Source organism: Oncorhynchus masou, chromosome 1, assembly GCF_036934945.1.
Source record: "Oncorhynchus masou masou isolate Uvic2021 chromosome 1, UVic_Omas_1.1, whole genome shotgun sequence".
Classification (NCBI taxonomy): Eukaryota; Metazoa; Chordata; class Actinopteri; order Salmoniformes; family Salmonidae; genus Oncorhynchus; species Oncorhynchus masou.
This window is the reverse complement of record NC_088212.1, coordinates 19,210,433-19,228,211: the sequence shown is the minus strand read 5'-3', so window position 1 is coordinate 19,228,211 and position 17,779 is coordinate 19,210,433. Positions and strand designations below refer to the sequence as shown.

General features: G+C 43.2%; 1 protein-coding gene across 1 annotated transcript in view; it reads left to right on the top strand.

The window, feature by feature from the left end:
- LOC135525853 (transient receptor potential cation channel subfamily V member 4-like) overlaps nucleotides 1–17,779 on the top strand; it is a 35,650-nt gene that overhangs the window by 11,187 nt on the left and 6,684 nt on the right. The window contains exons 2-10 of the mRNA XM_064953826.1: nucleotides 1,926–2,401; nucleotides 5,908–6,092; nucleotides 7,721–7,873; nucleotides 11,941–12,081; nucleotides 14,248–14,546; nucleotides 14,750–14,929; nucleotides 15,191–15,349; nucleotides 17,153–17,245; nucleotides 17,454–17,527. Coding sequence (XP_064809898.1) covers nucleotides 1,968–2,401; nucleotides 5,908–6,092; nucleotides 7,721–7,873; nucleotides 11,941–12,081; nucleotides 14,248–14,546; nucleotides 14,750–14,929; nucleotides 15,191–15,349; nucleotides 17,153–17,245; nucleotides 17,454–17,527 — 1,718 coding nt within the window. The 5' untranslated portion in view covers nucleotides 1,926–1,967. The remainder of the gene's footprint in view (nucleotides 1–1,925; nucleotides 2,402–5,907; nucleotides 6,093–7,720; nucleotides 7,874–11,940; nucleotides 12,082–14,247; nucleotides 14,547–14,749; nucleotides 14,930–15,190; nucleotides 15,350–17,152; nucleotides 17,246–17,453; nucleotides 17,528–17,779) is intronic.

The following is a 17,779-nucleotide window of genomic DNA, read 5'->3' as shown; positions in this document are numbered from 1 at the left end:
CTCTGTCTGGTCAGTAAGCTGTTCTCTGTCTGGTCAGTAAGCTGTTCTCTGTCTGGTCAGTAAGCTGTTCTCTGTCTGTCAGTAAGCTGTTCTCTGTCTGGTCAGTAAGCTGTTCTCTGGTCTGGTCAGTAAGCTGTTCTCTGTCTGGTCAGTAAGCTGTTCTCTGTCTGGTCAGTAAGCTGTTCTCTGTCTGGTCTGTCTGGTCAGTAAGCTGTTCTCTGTCTGGTCAATAAGCTGTTCTCTGTCTGGTCAGTAAGCTGTTCTCTGTCTGGTCAGTAAGCTGTTCTCTGTCTGGTCAGTAAGCTGTTCTCTGTCTGGTCAGTAAGCTGTTCTCTGTCTGGTCTGGTCTCTGTCTGGTCAGTAAGCTGTTCTCTGTCTGGTCAGTAAGCTGTTCTCTGTCTGGTCAGTAAGCTGTTCTCTGTCTGGTCAGTAAGCTGTTCTCTGTCTGGTCAGTAAGCTGTTCTCTGTCTGGTCAGTAAGCTGTTCTCTGTCTGGTCAGTAAGCTGTTCTCTGTCTGGTCAGTAAGCTGTTCTCTGTCTGGTCAGTAAGCTGTTCTCTGTCTGGTCAGTAAGTTGCTCTCTGTCTGGTCAGTAAGCTGTTCTCTGTCTGGTCAGTAAGCTGTTCTCTGTCTGGTCAGTAAGCTGTTCTCTGTCTGGTCAGTAAACTGGTCTCTGTCTGGTCAGTCTGTCTGTCTGGTCAATAAGCTGTTCTCTGTCTGGTCAGTAAGCTCTTCTCTGTCTGGCCAGTAAGCTGTTCTTTGTCTGGTCAGTAAGCTGTTCTCTGTCTGGTCAGTAAGCTGTTCTCTGTCTGGTCAGTAAGCTGTTCTCTGTCTGGTCAGTAAACTCGTCTCTGTCTGGCCAATAAGCTGTTCTCTGTCTGGTCAGTAAGCTCTTCTCTGTCTGGCCAGTAAGCTGTTCTTTGTCTGACCAGTAAGCTGTTCTTTGTCTGGTCAGTAAGCTGTTCTCTGTCTGGTCAGTAAGCTGTTCTCTGTCTGGTCAGTAAGCTGTTCTCTGTCTGGTCAGTAAGCTGTTCTCTGTCTGGTCAGTAAGCTGTTCTCTGTCTGGTCAGTAAGCTGCTCTCTGTCTGGTCAGTAAGCTGTTCTCTGTCTGGTCAGTAAGCTGTTCTCTGTCTGGTCAGTAAGCTGTTCTCTGTCTGGTCAGTAAGCTATTCTCTGTCTGGTCAGTAAGCTGTTCTCTGTCTGGTCAGTAAGCTGTTCTCTGTCTGGTCAGTAAGCTGCTCTCTGTCTGGTCAGTAAACTGGTTGGAAATTCAGAATCATCCCACTCTGTTCTTCAACCCCAAATTGAAAATTCCGGTACCACTTCCTTCACATGAGCTTTGGGCCAGGAAGTGTCAGGCAATACAGTGCTCAGTATTTACAGACTATGTTCCTGTGCCATCAATGTTGCCCACAAGATGAGTAGGATGCAAGAGCTCTACCAACACACATCTGGGCTGCAGTGCATAGTGCTTGACCAGGGCCCTTGGGGTATAATCCCTGTAGTGCACTATAAAGGGAATAGTGTGTCATTTCGGACATAGCCCTGGTTACTTCAGGATTAGGGCTACACACAGGAGAGTCACTTTTAGACATACATTTTCTCAGTCTCTTATCTCAGCTGTGGTCAAAGACTTATTTTATTCAAGTGACTGTTTTAGAGTAATTAGTGATAGTTGTTCAGGGTTGTGTTCATGAAGAACCAAATGGGAAAAAACAGACTGAAACAGGGAGGGACTAACTGGACCTTCTTGTTTTCTGCGGCAAACAAATTCAGCTAACGTGTCCAATGTTCACAACCCAGGTTATTCACAGTTGAGTGAGACCAAATGCAAGGGATACGTTTGGATCACTGTTTCTCTCCCATGTCTTTGACCTATGACCTGGGTGGAGTTTTAACCTGCATGTTTTACTGTGATGTGTTTTAGGGCTGCTCCGCTGCCACTCTACTGAGAAGGTATCACGTCGCCATGACGGAGAAGGACACGCCTTCCTTGGCTGTGACCAAGGCTGCTCTGTCCTCGGACTCAGAGAAGGGAGGAGGTGGAGTTGGAGAGGGACAGCCTGATGCCAGTAGTACCTACTCTGATCTATCGGCACTGGCCAACCTGTTTGAGAGTGAAGAGGGCTCCCAGTCAACTCCGGACCTGCCCCAGGACCCTGCTCAGAATCTAGCCCGACCAGGCCAGCTGCAGCCAGGGGACGGCCGACAGAACCTTCGCATGAAATTCCACGGGGCCTTTAAGAAGGGCATCTCCAACCCCATGGACTTGCTGGAGTCTACCATCTATGAGTCACCCGTGGTGACTGGCCCCAAGAAAGCCCCCATGGACTCACTCTTTGACTATGGCTCCTACAGTCACACCAACAACAAGAAGCAAGGCAGGAAGAAGCTCCTACGAGGGTGAGGAGGTACTTGTTATGGTGGCCACAGGGGTTCATGAGCTCATGCAGGCATAGATTGTTAAACAACATGTAGAGTTAGGAGAAGCATAGTAGATAAATTCCGGGGTACAGATGTAACCTACTGGGTTCGAACCCGGGTCTCCTGCACACCACAAAATTGTGTTAGCCCCTTGAGCTTAACACCTACATATCAGCTCAGGGAGTCTTCAGGCGTCAGGCAAGGTTGTTCCTCATGCAAATGTCTTTCACCCAACTATACAATGAGTGTACAAAACATTAAGGACGCCTTCCTAATAGTTGCACCCCAACGTTTTCTCCTCAGAATAGCCTCAATTCGTCGGTGCATGGACTATACAATGTGTCGAAAGCGTTCCACAGGGATGCTGGCTCTTATTGAATCCAATGCATCTCACTATTGTGTCAAGTTGGCTGGTTGCCCTTTGGGTCGTGGGACATTCCTGATACACACGGGAAACTGTTGAGTGTTAAAAACTTAGCAGCGTTGCAGTTCTTGACACAAACCGGTGCGCCTGGCACCTACTACCATACCCTGTTCAAAGGCACTTAAATCATTTGTCTCAATCCATGTCTCAATTGTCTCAAGGCTTAAAAATCCTTCTTTAAAATGGCTCCTCCACTTAATCTACACTGATAGAAGGTGACATCAATAAGGGATCATAGCTTTCACCTGTTCAGCTGGTCAATCTATGTCATGGAAAGAGCAGATGTTTCTAACATTTTGTACACTCAGTGTACATAAACACCTAAAGTATGTGTTATACAGTACCAGTCAAAGGTTTGGACACACCTACTCATTCAAGGGTTTTTTTTTATTTATACTATTTTCTACATTGTAGAATAATAGTGAAGACATCAAAACAATGAATTAACACTTATGGAATCATGTAGTAACCAAAAAAAACAAAAAAAGTGTTAAACAAATCAAAATATATGTTATATTTGAGATTCTTCAAAGTAGCCACCCTTTGCCTTGATGACAGCTTTGCACACTCTTGGCATTAATTCAATTCAATTCAAGGGGCTTTATTGGCATGGAAAACATGTGTTAACATTTTCAAAACAAGTGAGGTAGATAATATACAAAAGTGAAATAAACAATAAAAATTAACAGTAAACATTACACATACAGAAGTTTCAAAACAATAAAGACATTACAAATGTCATACTACGTATATATACAGTGTTGCAACGATGTACAAATGGTTAAGGGTACACAAGGGAAAATAAATAAGCAAAAATATGGGTTGTATTTACAATGGTGTTTGTTCTTCACTGGTTGCCCTTTTCTTGTGGCAACAGGTCACAAATCTTGCTGCTGTGATGGCACACTGTGGAATTTCACCCAGTAGATATGGGAGTTTTCGAATTCTTTGTGGATCTGTGTATTCTGAGGGAAATATGTGTCTCTAATATGTGTGTACTCTCTGTTTAGGGCCATATAGTATTCTAGTTTGCTCTGTTTTTTGTTCATTCTTTCCAATGTGTCAAGTAATTATCTTTTTGTTTTCTCATGATTTGATTGGGTCTAATTGTGCTGCTGTCCTGGGGCTCTGTGGGGTGTGTTTGTGTTTGTGAACAGAGCCCCAGGACCAGCTTGCTTAGGGGACTCTTCTCCAGGTTCATCTCTCTGTAGTTGATGGCTTTGTTATCTTCTTGACGCACCCATCCCGTTAGCGGGATCATTTTCATCAACACCCGCTGAATTGCAGCGGGTGACTTCAGATTCTAGTAGGGTGAGGCCGGGTGCTGCAGACCTTTCTCGTGCCCGCGCCAATTCATTGATATATATGTTGAAGAGGGTGGGGCTTAAGCTGCATCCCTGTCTCAGCCCATGGCCCTGTGAGAAGAAATGTGTGTGCTTTTTGCCAATTTTAACCGCACACTTGCATTATCTGAACCAGCTTCATGAACCAGCTTCATGAAGTGCTGAGCACTTGTTGGCTGCCTTTCCTTCACTCTGTGTTCCAACTCATCCCAAACTATCTCAATTGGGTTAAGGTCAGGGGATTGTGGAGGGCTGGTCATCTGATGCAGCACTCCATCACTCTCCTTCTTGGTCAAATAGCTCATATACAGCCTGGAGGTGGGTTTTGTCATTGTCCTGTTGAAAAATGAAAGATTACATAATAATTACATAATAAGAGTCCCACTTATCCCAAACCAGATGGGATGGCGTATCGCTGCAGAATGCTGTGGTAGCCATGCTGGTTAAGTGTGCCTTGAATTGTAAATAAATCACAGACAGTGTCACCAGCAAAGCACCCCCACACCATCACACCTCATCCTCATGCTTCACGGTGGGAACCACACATGCGGAGATCATCCATTCACCTCCTCTGTGTCTCACAAAGAGACAGCAGTTGGAACCAAAAATCTCCAATTTGGACTCATCAGACCAAAGGACAGATTTCCACCAGTTTAATGTCCATTGCTCGTGTTTCTTGGCCCAAGCAAGTCTCCTCTTCTTATTGGTGTCCTTAGTAGTGTTTTTTGTTGTTGCAGCAATTCGACCATGAAGGTCTGATTCACGCAGTCTCTAAACAGTTGATGTTGAGATGTGTCTGTTACTTGAATTCTGTGAAGCATTTATTTGGGCTGCAATTTCAGAGGCTGGTAACTCTATTGAACGTATCCTCTGCAGCAGAGGTAACTATGGGTCTTCCTTTCCTGTGGCAGGCCTCATGAGAGCTTGACTGACATTCACGTCTTAAAGTAATGATGAACTGTCATTTCTCTTTGCATATTTTTTTATTTTTTATTTCATCTTTATTGAACCAGGTAGGCAAGTTGAGAACAAGTTCTCATTTACAATTGCGACCTGGCCAAGATAAAGCAAAGCAGTTCGACACATACAACGACACAGAGTTACACATGGAGTAAAACAAACATACAGTCAATAATACAGTATAAACAAGTCTATATACGATGTGAGCAAATGAGGTGAGATAAGGGAGGTAAAGGCAAAAAAGGGCCATGGTGGCAAAGTAAATACAATATAGCAAGTAAAACACTGGAATGGTAGATTTGCAGTGGAAGTATTTGTGCTGTTCTTGCCATAATATGGACCTGGTCTTTTACCAAATAGGGGTATCTACTGTATACCACCCATATCTTGTCACAACACAACAAATTGGCTCAAATGCATTAAGGAAAGAAATTCCACAAACTAACTTTTAAGAAGGCACAGCTGTTAATTGAGATGCATGTCAGGTGACTACCTCATGCAAAGACTGTGCAAAGCTGTCATCAAGGCAAAGGGTGGCTACTTTGAAGAATCTCAAATATAAAATATATTTTGATTTGTTTAACACATTTTTGGTAACATAATTCCATATGTGTTATTTCATAGTTTTGATGTCTTCACTGCTATTCAACAATGTAGAAAATAGTAAAAATGAAAACCCTTGAATGAGTATGTGTGTCCAAACTTTTGACTATTACTGTATGTGAGTGTAAATTATGCATGTCTATTGTCCTACATAGTAAGACTGAGATGTCCTGCGATGAAGGTGTGGAGCCTACAGGCTCAGATCCACCCATGGTGATTAAAGAGTTTAACCGCACGCTGCTCTTCGATGGCGTGTCACAGGCCGACCCAGAGGCCCTTTCAGGCCTGCTGGAGTACCTGCAGGGCCACGACAAGAGGCTCACCGACGAGGAGTTCAAAGGTGAGATGATCCCAGTGGTGGGTGGAGCCCTCTGGTGCCAAATAGGCTCATTTGAGACAGGAGATATATCAGCTTTCACAGCCAAAGGCAGAAAGGACAGAGGAAAAGAGAGTGTGTGTATGTGTGCTGAAGGGGAGAGCTTAAGATGTCATATTCTAGCTACTAAAATAGCATATGAACTTTTCATTTCACAGTCATTTCACCTCGGTTACAATCGTCTTATTCAAAGGGAAGCCTTACCTTTTAGTCCACTTAGCCCTGTGACTAACACCTTTTAGTTTTTGTGTCATCCTGGATATTTGTCATGACTTCGTATAGTGATACTCAGTACAGATGTCTAAACAGACCTCTTTCTGCCCCTTGGGGTTCAACTCTGTCCTATCAGTATCCCCCCCCTCCCTGTTGTTTTTGGCTCCAAACAGTAGAGAGAAGGAAGATACTGTGATGTCCAAGGTTTTGTCCTGCCAGTGGCGTGTCCAATGATAGCTTCCTGTTGGCTGTGTATGTATGGGGTGGGGCTTTATAATAGAGAGAAATCAGAGCAAACTCTCCCCTCTGGGAAGAAAATGACTAAAGGGGGCTTGACAGACTAGCTAAAAAAAACTCAGCCCAAAAGTCAACAATAGAAGCAGACAACTTAGTGCTTTAACATTTGGGTTGGGTGTTCTGTTTCTCATGATTGAGGCGTTTCCATTTTCAGTGAAATGTCACGCAAGCTTCCCTTTCTTATCGCTAACAATTTATCCCCGATCTTTACTTCCTCTATTTTTGTGTTTGTGTCCCTAACCTCTTCCCCTTCTCTCAACTTTGAACCAGAGCCATGCTTTTAGAGAGTTGGGGCAATGCAGTTTCTGCATTTACATTACACAGCAACATTCTATAGTAGCCATGTTAGCTCCCCAATAACATTTACATGTGGAATATTTAAACAATGCTATGTTACTGAATGTCTAGAACAATATTCAACATTCTAAAAGTTGTCCTAACTCCAAATATAAGGACACAAGGCAAGACCCAAATGCAGACACAGGAAGCAGATGGTTGATATTTATTAATCCAAGGGGTGGGCAAAAGGTAGGTCGGGGACAGGCGAGAGTTCATAAACCGGGTCAGAGTCCAAAACAGTATCAGACAAAGGGCAGTCTCGAGGTCAGGCCAGGCAGGGGTTTAGTAAACAGGCTTGAAAACAGAACAGCCAGAGTGGTCAGGCAGGGGTTCAGGTGTCAGGACAGGCAAGGGTCAAAACCAGGAGGACTTGAACCAAAAGAAACCGGGAAAAAATAAATAGGAGCAAGGTTGACTTGGCAAACATGACAAACTAATACAGAGAGACGGAAAAATATACACACACAGGGTATAATTAGCGACACCTGGAGGGGGTGGAGACAATCACAAGGCCAGGTGAAACAGCTCAGGTTGTGACATATTTCAGAAATGGTTTATTAGCTGATTGCTTATGAACTTGGTGCTTGGTGTCACCCTGGTTGCAAGATAGTTTTTCACATTAACAATGCACTTTGCTGCAGCAAAGCATTTAGATTTTTTTTAAATGTTCATTAATTCCCAGAACTGTACATGTCCACTCTGAGTATCATTAATAACCATCCTTTGTTTTATTTTTTTTCCAGAACCTTCTACAGGTAAGACGTGCCTGCCTAAAGCCCTTCTGAACCTGTACAATGGTCAGAATGACACCATCCCTCTGCTGATGAATATCGCAGAACAGACGGTCAACCTCCATGATTTCATCAACACACCCTTCAGAGATGTCTACTACAGAGGTGAGCTCTCTACTAGTGATTGGAAATTCGTGAACAGCACATCACCAGTCTCTACTCATATTAGCGCTTCACTAAAAACACGTTCCTGATCATTAGGCACCAAATGAACTGGAACAGGGAGGGACTACTATCTGGATTTGGCCAATACAGATGCTCACTTTTGGTCTCCATTGCAAAACATTTTAAAAAGTTTTCTGTTGCGTGCACTAATGAACATGACCCCCCAGTACCGTAGGATCGTTTGACTAGGATTGAATTAAATCCTATCCTTCTAATTGGATATTATCACCGGTACTGTATGCCTATGATCTCATGTACCTGCCCCCCCCTCCCCATACACACACACCTTTTATTTTATTACAAAACTGGATAGCAATCGCTGAAGTTCACAAAGCATATTGCATGTACAGTAACAGACAGGTACATGAACTACAGCATGGTCAAGCAAGTTAATGTTTCTGACATTTTTGGACCGGAGCAGCCTCCACTATTCCAGCACCATTTCAACATCATCAAATCACCTATGCTTAGTCTAATACAGTGACAACTAAAACATACCCCCAAAAATCTAAATATACAATTTAGTCTACCGTAATTTCCGGACTATAAGCCGCTACTTTATTCCCACGCTTTGAACCTCGCGGTTTATACAATGACGCGGCTAATTTGTGGATTTTTCCAGCTTTCACAAGATTCATGCTGCCAAAAAACTGAGCACCGTCACATAATGTGACGTAAATCGAGCGCGCTCAAACTTCCCATCATTCTGATTACGATAGTAATTTTGTCACCCTCATCATGGCAAAGACACAGAGAAATGCATATGATGCAGCTTTCAAGTTGAAGGCGATCGATCTGGCTGTTGGAAAAGGAAATAGAGCTGCTGCACGGGAGCTTGGCCTTAATGAGTCGATGATAAGACGTTGGAAATAGCAGTGTGAGGAACTGACTCAGTGCAAAAAGACAACAAAAGCTTTCAGAGGGAAGAAAAGCAGATGGCCCAAAGTATTTGTAGCCACTCGACATCAGTGTAAATCGTGCATTTAAGGTGGCGCTCCTTGTTCAGTGGGAGGCTTGGATGACAAGTGGGGAGAAATCCTTCACTAAAACGGGCCGCATGCGAAGAGCAACTTATGGTCAAGTCTGCCAGTGGGTCCTGACAGTGTGGAGCATTGTAGAAAAATCCACTATCATCAACGGATTTCGAAAGGCTGGACTGCTGCATGTTGAAGGGGCAGCAAGAGCTCAGCGGGGTATTTGCCTCCGGATGAAAGTGACGAGAGCGACAATGAAAACGATCCAACATCGGATGAAGCAATTCTGAGGCTATTCAACTCCGACACCAAAGGAGATGACTTCAGTGGTTTCAGTGCACAGGAGGAGGAAGATAGTGACCAAGTTCATTTGTTTCAATGTACCGGTAGGCACCTGTGGCTTATAGACATGTGCAGCTTATTTATGTACAAAATACATATTTTTTAATAATTCAGTGGGTGCGGTTTATATTCAGGTGCGCTTAATAGTCCAGCAATTACGGTAATCTGCGTAAGCTAAATATGATACGTCTTTCCATGGTTCTGATTTCTGTGTGTGTGTGCGCACACACTTTCACACAAGTAGAAAAACATGTTGACTCACCTTACTTGAAGAGAAATGCCAATTCCATCCTCCTCTCTTTCATGTTGATGAAACGGTCTATCACTCTGCCATACAGTACATGCTTTTAGTTTTTGTTATCCTAGGCTACCTGGCTCAAATGCTTTCTTGCAAGCCTAACTTCCATTCATGGGAAACGTTAGCTAATTAACATTAGCCTTCTACATCTAGCTACAGTTGAAGTCGGAAGTTTACATACACCTTAGCCAAATACATTTAAACTCAGTTTTTCACAATTCCTGACATTTAATCCTAGTAAAAATTCCCTGTCTTAGGTCAGTTAGGATCACCACTTTATTTTAAGAATGTGAATGTGAATGTAATAGAGAGCATGATTTATTTCAGCTTTAATTTCTTTCATCACATTCCCAGTGGGCCAGAAGTTTACATACACTCAATTAGTATTTGGTAGCATTGCCTTATAAATTGTTTAACTTGGGTCAAACATTTTGGGTAGCCTTCCACAAGCTTCCCACAAAAAGTTGGGTGAATCATGGCCCATTCCTTCTGACATAGCTGGTGTAACTGAGTCAGGTTTGTAGGCCTCCTTGCTTGCAACATGCTTTTTCAGTTCTGACCACACATTTTCTACAGCATTGAGGTCAGGGCTTTGTGATGGCCACTACAATACCTTGACTTTGTTGTCCTTAAGCCATTTTGCCACAACTTTGGAAATATGCTTGGGGTCATTGTCCATTTGGAAGACCCATTTGCGACCAAGCTTTAACTTCCATGATGCTGCCACCCCCGTGTTTCACGGTTGGGATGGTGTTCTTCGGCTTGCAAGCGTCACCCTTTTTCCTCCAAACATAACAATGGTCATTATGGCCAAACAGTTATATTTGTTTCATCAGACCAGAGGACATTTCTCCAAAAACTACGCTCTTTGTCCCCATGTGCAGTTGCAAACCGTAGTCTGGCTTTTTTATGACAGTTTTGGAGCAGTGGTTTCTTCCTTGCTGAGCGGCCTTTCAGGTTATGTCGATATAGGAGTCGTTTTACTGTGGATATACATACTTTTGTACCTGTTTCCTCCAGCATCTTCGCAAGGTCCTTTGCTGTTATTCTGGGATTGATTTGCACTTTCCCACCAAAGTATGTTCATCTCTAGGAGACAGAACGAGTCTCCTTCCTGAGCAGTATGACGGCTGCGTGGTCCCATGGTGTTTATACTTGTGTACTCTTGTTTGTGCAGATGAACGTGGTACCTTCAGGCATTTGGAAATTGCTCCCAAGGATGAACCAGACTTGTGGAGGTCTGCAATTTGTTTTCTGAGGTCTTGGCTGATTTCTTTTGATTTTCCCATGATGTCAAGAAAAGAGGCACTGTGTTTGAATGTAGGCCTTGAAATACATCCACAGGTAGACCTCCAATTGACTCAAATGATGTCAATTAGCCTATCAGAACCTTCTAAAGCCATGACATCATTTGCTGAAATGTTCCAAGCTGTTTAAAGGCACAGTCAAGTTAATGTATGTAACCTTCTGACTTCTGACAATTGTGATACAGTGAGTTATAAGTTAAATAATCTGTCTGTAAACAATTGTTGGGAAAATTACTTGTGTCATGCATAAAGTTGATGTCCTAACCGACTTGCCCAAAATATAGTTTGTTAACAAGAAATTTGTGGAGTGGTTGAAAAACAGGTTTTACTGACTCCAACCCAAGTGTATGTAAACTTCCGACTTCAACTGTACATATTGAACTGTCATTCTCTCAGGCATGAGGCACAACAATGTATGAATTAATAGTTAGGATCAGAATCGCCGTTATAATCATTGGCCAGTATGGAGAATTAAATAAAACCACAAGACCAAATCTCTGTCTCCAGCTATGGCTAATTTAGGAAAGGGACAATTTTAGCTAGCTGGCTAGCTAGCCACCGTAGGACAAAAACACAATGACATGCAACAATTCAAGTTTTTCCTCTCAATGACATGTGATCCCAATGGAGTTTGATATGAGTGACTCCAAATCCAAGCTGGATTCCCTTGACACTTTATTTTGTTGCGCCAGGATCATTCACTGTTGATCTCGCTCAGTTTAGCTTAACACTGATTGGCTTTTTTTTATACTGTACTTTTTTTTTGTCATGGGATGCCAGATGCTCGCCGGCTTCCCTTGTCAATGCTATGGGTGGCAACAATGTCATACTCGTTTGGACCAGACAGCATCAGATATATGGCCTACAGGAAGAGAGACATAGGGGCGCTGTATCGCTCGCTCTGATTCTTTCTCCTGTGAGAACATTCAGCCTCTTCCGATTGAGGGAAAATGATGAAACACAGCGAGACAAAAGATAAATTATTGATTTTTTTTTTTTTTAAATTCTATTTTTTGGGAGGGCCTGGCTTCCCTTGGCATTCATGAAACGCCACTGGTGTTGACTGACTCATGTGTGTGTCGCTAGGCCAGACGGCGCTCCACATCGCCATCGAGAGGCGCTGTAAGCAGTATGTGGAGCTGCTGGTGGAGAAAGGGGCAGATGTCCACGCCCAGGCCCGCGGACGCTTCTTCCAACCCAGGGACGAGGGGGGCTACTTCTACTTTGGTAAGACACCACAACAGGTGAATCAGATCTGATCCATTCTACTGTCTACAGAAGCTCTTTGTGGTCCTCATCGGACTATGTAAGATTCAGATTCAGGAGGTAATATTTATTACCATACCAAGAACCGAAGCCTCAGTCAGCAGGAGCTTAATCAAATCATGCTTTATTTATACAGCATATTTCAGACATTGAATGTAATGTTTCAGACAATGTCCTTCAAATATAAAAATAAAAAAATAAATATTTACTACACAGCAAACATAAGAATATCTATAAAAACGGAATGACTAAAAAGCACCCTAAGGAATAGCAAAGCTAAAAATATGCATTTTAAGATCTCTTTTATATATGCTTAAAGTGACAGGACAGTGCAGGAGTTTGGTTTAATCACATCATGAGACTTCTCAGGTATCCATTTTGGTGCTATGTATAGTAAGTCATGCCATCCTAGTCTATTATTGAACGTTGGCAGTATTTAGATTCTAGTAAAGTCATATTCTATTCCTCATGGTTTTCAATGACGTGTGTTGTTTTACATGACATGGGGCTCTTTGTTCCCCACACAGTAAAAAAGTGGTTTTCTAGCTATCTCAGTGAGTCTTTATTGTACATGCCCAAAGGTCTGGGCTATAAAGACTGGATCGCTGCACAGTAGGATAACTTAGAATAAATATGTACTGGATCACAGCTAAGGTATTGCTTAGTTTCTCTTGTAAAACCCAATTTGTAATTCGCTCTGGATAAGAGCGTCTGCTAAACGACTTAAATGTAAATGTAAAATGCTTTCAGTTGTCATGGTAAAATGAACTGACATTTGAGGCCACCTTTCCCTTTTTACATTGCTGTTTTGGGCGGGGCAAACACATTCAGGATAGTTCGATGGGCCAATGATAAACTACTGTAACCACCCAAAACTAGTCTGAAGTCATCAAAATGATCATTCTTAGTAGTCATCTCCAGAAAATGAAAAGAAAACATGTCACAAGTTCAACAAGTATTTCTGAGCAGTTTGGTGAAAGGTCTGTGTCTTGCTGTTGAAGAAAAGCAAACATACTGACTCGACTTCAGACGGGTGGGTTGCCCTTGCCTTGCTGACATCACCAAGGTTGCTGGCCGAGAGTACATTGACAGAAAGTCTCCAAATGAAACTCACTCCATACTGCCCTCTGCTGATTGGACAGTATCCCTGAAACTCTCAACCCTGAACCCAACATTTGACTATAGCCAGAGTAGACTAGCCTACATGCCATTCACCTCAACTAGACCTTCCAGCCTCAAGTTCAATAAACAATTTTTCACACTATCCTTTCAAACCAAACTGCACTGTGCTGGCTCGGATATGTTACCTTGCTTGACATTGTTCTTTCCAGCACTATGTCAGCGACTATGGTGGATACGTAACCAGGCCTGTGCAGTACCCTACAGCTCGGCTTGGCTCAGGGATGTGAAAGGGCTATAAAGGAGATGGAGGGAGAGGCAGATAAAGAGATACAGGTAGAAAGAGAGAAGATTTTAGTAGGCAAATATATACCCAAAATACTCTCTACTGTCAATGTTAATGTATTAATGCATTCAATTCCATGCTCATCACCCAAGGGATGATATCCAGTTGCACTAAGTGCGACTGTCATTCCCAAATCCCAGTGTGTCTCTGGCACAGTGCTAGTCATTCGCTACGGAGCTTTGTGCTGAGGTGAACAGGAAACCTGGCAGAGAGGCGACAGCTAATGTGATTTAGCGCTATACTAACACTCAACGAGCACCCATGCAAATTCATGAAGAGGAGCGTTTCCCATGTGAGGTGACAGGGTAATCTGTCACCCATGGCAACAGCTTGTTTTCAGCAGCTGCTTTTGGCACATTGGTTTCAATACATGGGCCACTCCCTCAGACAAGTGGTACTAATTGGGCTCTTTTCGTTGCAAGAATTTAAGTCCAATCTTTGATCCACGTATAGGGAGCATTGCAAAGACATGCTTAAAGTGGTTTGCTGTTTCACATTAACTTTTCATGAACACATAAACTTCAATTCCTGGAGTGGATAGAGACTGCCTGAGTACCGGGGTTTGCACATTTGGGACTTTTCTATTGGTTCCATTGTAAAAGGGGATCCTTTTGATGTATGTGCTTGTTGCTGTATGTCTCTGACGGTATCTCTTTGGCCAGGCGAGCTGCCTCTGTCGCTGGCAGCGTGCACCAACCAGCCAAACATGGTACACTACCTGACCGAGAATGCCCACAAGAAAGCCGACCTTAGACGACAGGACTCACGCGGCAATACTGTGCTGCACGCCCTGGTGCACATCGCTGACAACACTCGGGACAACACCCGCTTCCTCACTAAGATGTATGACCTGCTGCTGACCAAGTGTGCCAAGCTCTACCCAGAAGGCAGTCTTGAGGACGTGCTCAACAACGACGGCATGTCGCCCCTCATGATGGCGGCCAAGCTGGGAAAAATTGGGGTGAGATTGAGAATGAACACATATCACATGTATGTGGAACTATAATCTTAAAGGGATATTTTGAGTAACATTAGCAATGCCAATGGGAATGCTTTTGCGTAGCGCTTCAAGGGGTTAGGTATTGTATTATTGACAGAAATATAATCACATCCATTATAAAATAGACAAAAAAGGTCAACTTTTTAATTATTATTTTCTCCAAGGTTTTCCAGCACATAATTCGCAGGGAGATCAAGAACGAGGAGGCGCGTCACCTCTCGCGGAAGTTTAAGGACTGGGCGTACGGCCCCGTGTACTCCTCCCTGTACGACCTCTCCTCCCTGGACACCTGTGGAGAGGAGGTGTCCGTGCTAGAGATCCTGGTCTACAACAGCCGCATTGAGGTGTGTGATACCCGGCTGAGCTAAAGCCTGGGCTTTAAAGCTCTGAGAGCTAACTCAAGGCTTCAGTGTATGTTTTGTGGCTAAGCATATGAGGTGGGGCATGATAGACAGAAAACACACGTAGACCCTATCTGTACCTGTAATAGATGTTTCACTGAGAGAAAGGGAGAGCCATTATAGTCCTAGGAAAGATGGAAGATGATGTCTCTTTCACACCATACTCACTTACCATTAGTGCATGCCTTCCTGCACTGTCCACAGAATCGCCATGAGATGCTGGCTGTGGAGCCCATCAACGAGCTGCTGAGAGCCAAGTGGCAGAAGTTTGCTGCCGTCACCTTCTACATCAGTGTTGTGTCCTACCTGGTGACCATGATCATCTTCACCCTGGTGGCCTACTACCGCCCATCCCAGGGAACGGTACGTATGTGTCCAACAACTATCATACAAATACAAAAAATGTATGCATTTATACATACATACAGTGCCTTGCGAAAGTATTCGGCCCCCTTGAACTTTGCGACCTTTTGCCACATTTCAGGCTTCAAACATAAAGATATAAAACTGTATTTTTTTGTGAAAAATCAACAACAAGTGGGACACAATCATGAAGTGGAACGACATTTATTGGATATTTCAAACTTTTTTAGCAAATCAAAAACTGAAAAATTGGGCGTGCAAAATTATTCAGCCCCTTAAATTAATACTTTGGAGCGCCACCTTTTTCTGCGATTACAGCTGTAAGTCGCTTGGGGTATGTCTCTATCAGTTTTGCACATTGAGAGACTGAGAGATTGAGAGACATTCCTCCTTGCAAAACAGCTCGAGCTCAGTGAGGTTGGATGGAGAGCATTTGTGAACAGCAGTTTTCAGTTCTTTCCACAGATTCTCGATTGGATTCAGGTCGGGACTTTGACTTGGCCATTCTAACACCTGGATATGTTTATTTTTGAACCATTCCATTGTAGATTTTGCTTTATCTTTTGGATCATTGTCTTGTTGGAAGACAAATCTCCGTCCCAGTCTCAGGTCTTTTGCAGACTCCATCAGGTATTCTTCCAGAATGGTCCTGTATTTGGCTCCATCCATCTTCCCATCAATTTTAACCATCTTCCCTGTCCCTGCTGAAGAAAAGCAGGCCCAAACCATGATACTGCCACCACCATGTTTGACAGTGGGGATGGTGTGTTCACGGTGATGAGCTGTGTTGCTTTTACGCCAAACATAACGTTTTGCATTGTTGCCAAAAAGTTCAATTTTGGTTTCATCTGACCAGAGCACCTTCTTCCACATGTTTGGTGTGTCTCCCAGGTGGCTTGTGGCAAACTTTAAACGACACTTTTTATGGATATCTTTAAGAAATGGCTTTCTTCTTGCCACTGTTCCATAAAGGCCAGATTTGTGCAATATACGACTGATTGTTGTCCTATGGACAGAGTCTCCCACCTCAGCTGTAGATCTCTGCAGTTCATCCAGAGTGATCATGGGACTCTTGGCTGCATCTCTGATCAGTCTTCTCCTTGTATGAGTTGAAAGTTTAGAGGGTCGGCCAGGTCTTGGTAGATTTGCAGTGGTCTGATAGTCCTTCCATTTCAATATTATCGCTTGCACAGTGCTCCTTGGGATGTTTAAAGCTTGGGAAATCTTTTTGTATCCAAATCCGGCTTTAAACTTCTTCACAACAGTATCTCGGACCTGCCTGGTGTGTTCCTTGTTCTTCATGATGCTCTCTGCGCTTTTAACGGACCTCTGAGACTATCACAGTGCAGGTGCATTTATACGGAGACTTGATTACACACAGGTGGATTGTATTTATCATCATTAGTCATTTAGGTCAACATTGGATCATTCAGAGATCCTCACTGAACTTCTGGAGAGAGTTTGCTGCACTGAAAGTAAAGGGGCTGAATAATTTTGCACGCCCAATTTTTCAGTTTTTGATTTGTTAAAAAAGTTTGAAATATCCAATAAATGTCGTTCCACTTCATGATTGTGTCCCACTTGTTGTTGATTCTTCACAAAAAATACAGTTTTATATCTTTATGTTTGAAGCCTGAAATGTGGCAAAAGGCCGCAAATTCCAAGGGGGCCGAATACTTTCGCAAGGCACTGTACATGGCCAAGTGGCCAATTGGCATTATTATTATATTACTATACGTATACTGTGAAAACAGTATGGGTGTCACCACCAACAAAGCTTTAACTCTGTTTGTCCCCACCCAGCCTCCGTACCCCTATACCACCAACACAGACTACCTGCGTATGGTAGGGGAGATTGTCACCCTGTGCTCTGGAGTCTTTTTCTTCCTCACCAATGTGAGTTTTTCCTTCCGGTTGAAGCATCCAATCAGTCAGACAGCTTTGAATGTTGACTCTACAATAAACAACTTCTTTCAAAGATGCCTCAATGTGTACACAAACATACACTTTTGCTATAAATTTTAGATCTACCCTGTAAATGTATCTTGTTCTTTTCTGACATTCATTGAATCAATCATTTCCTCTCTCTCCCCCCACTTTGTAGATTAAGGACCTCTTACTGAAGAAATGCCCTGCGGTGAACTCAGTATTTGTCAATGGATCTTTTCAACTGCTCTAGTAAGACCCCCCCCACCTCCTCTGTAGCTCCCTCTGGCTTGTACTCAAGGCTTATTTCTCATCCTCTTTTAATTGAGTCATCTAATTAATTCCACATTAAAGCCTCCATTTCCCTGGTACGTTTTATAGTTTACATCTTCTTTAATTAAACTTACAATCCCATCAAAGAGCAGAGGCTTTTCGAGCGCCGCTCCAAAGCATGTTTGTTTTCATCATTAGCGCTGCGTCTGCGAGTGCCGACACGGTGTGCCC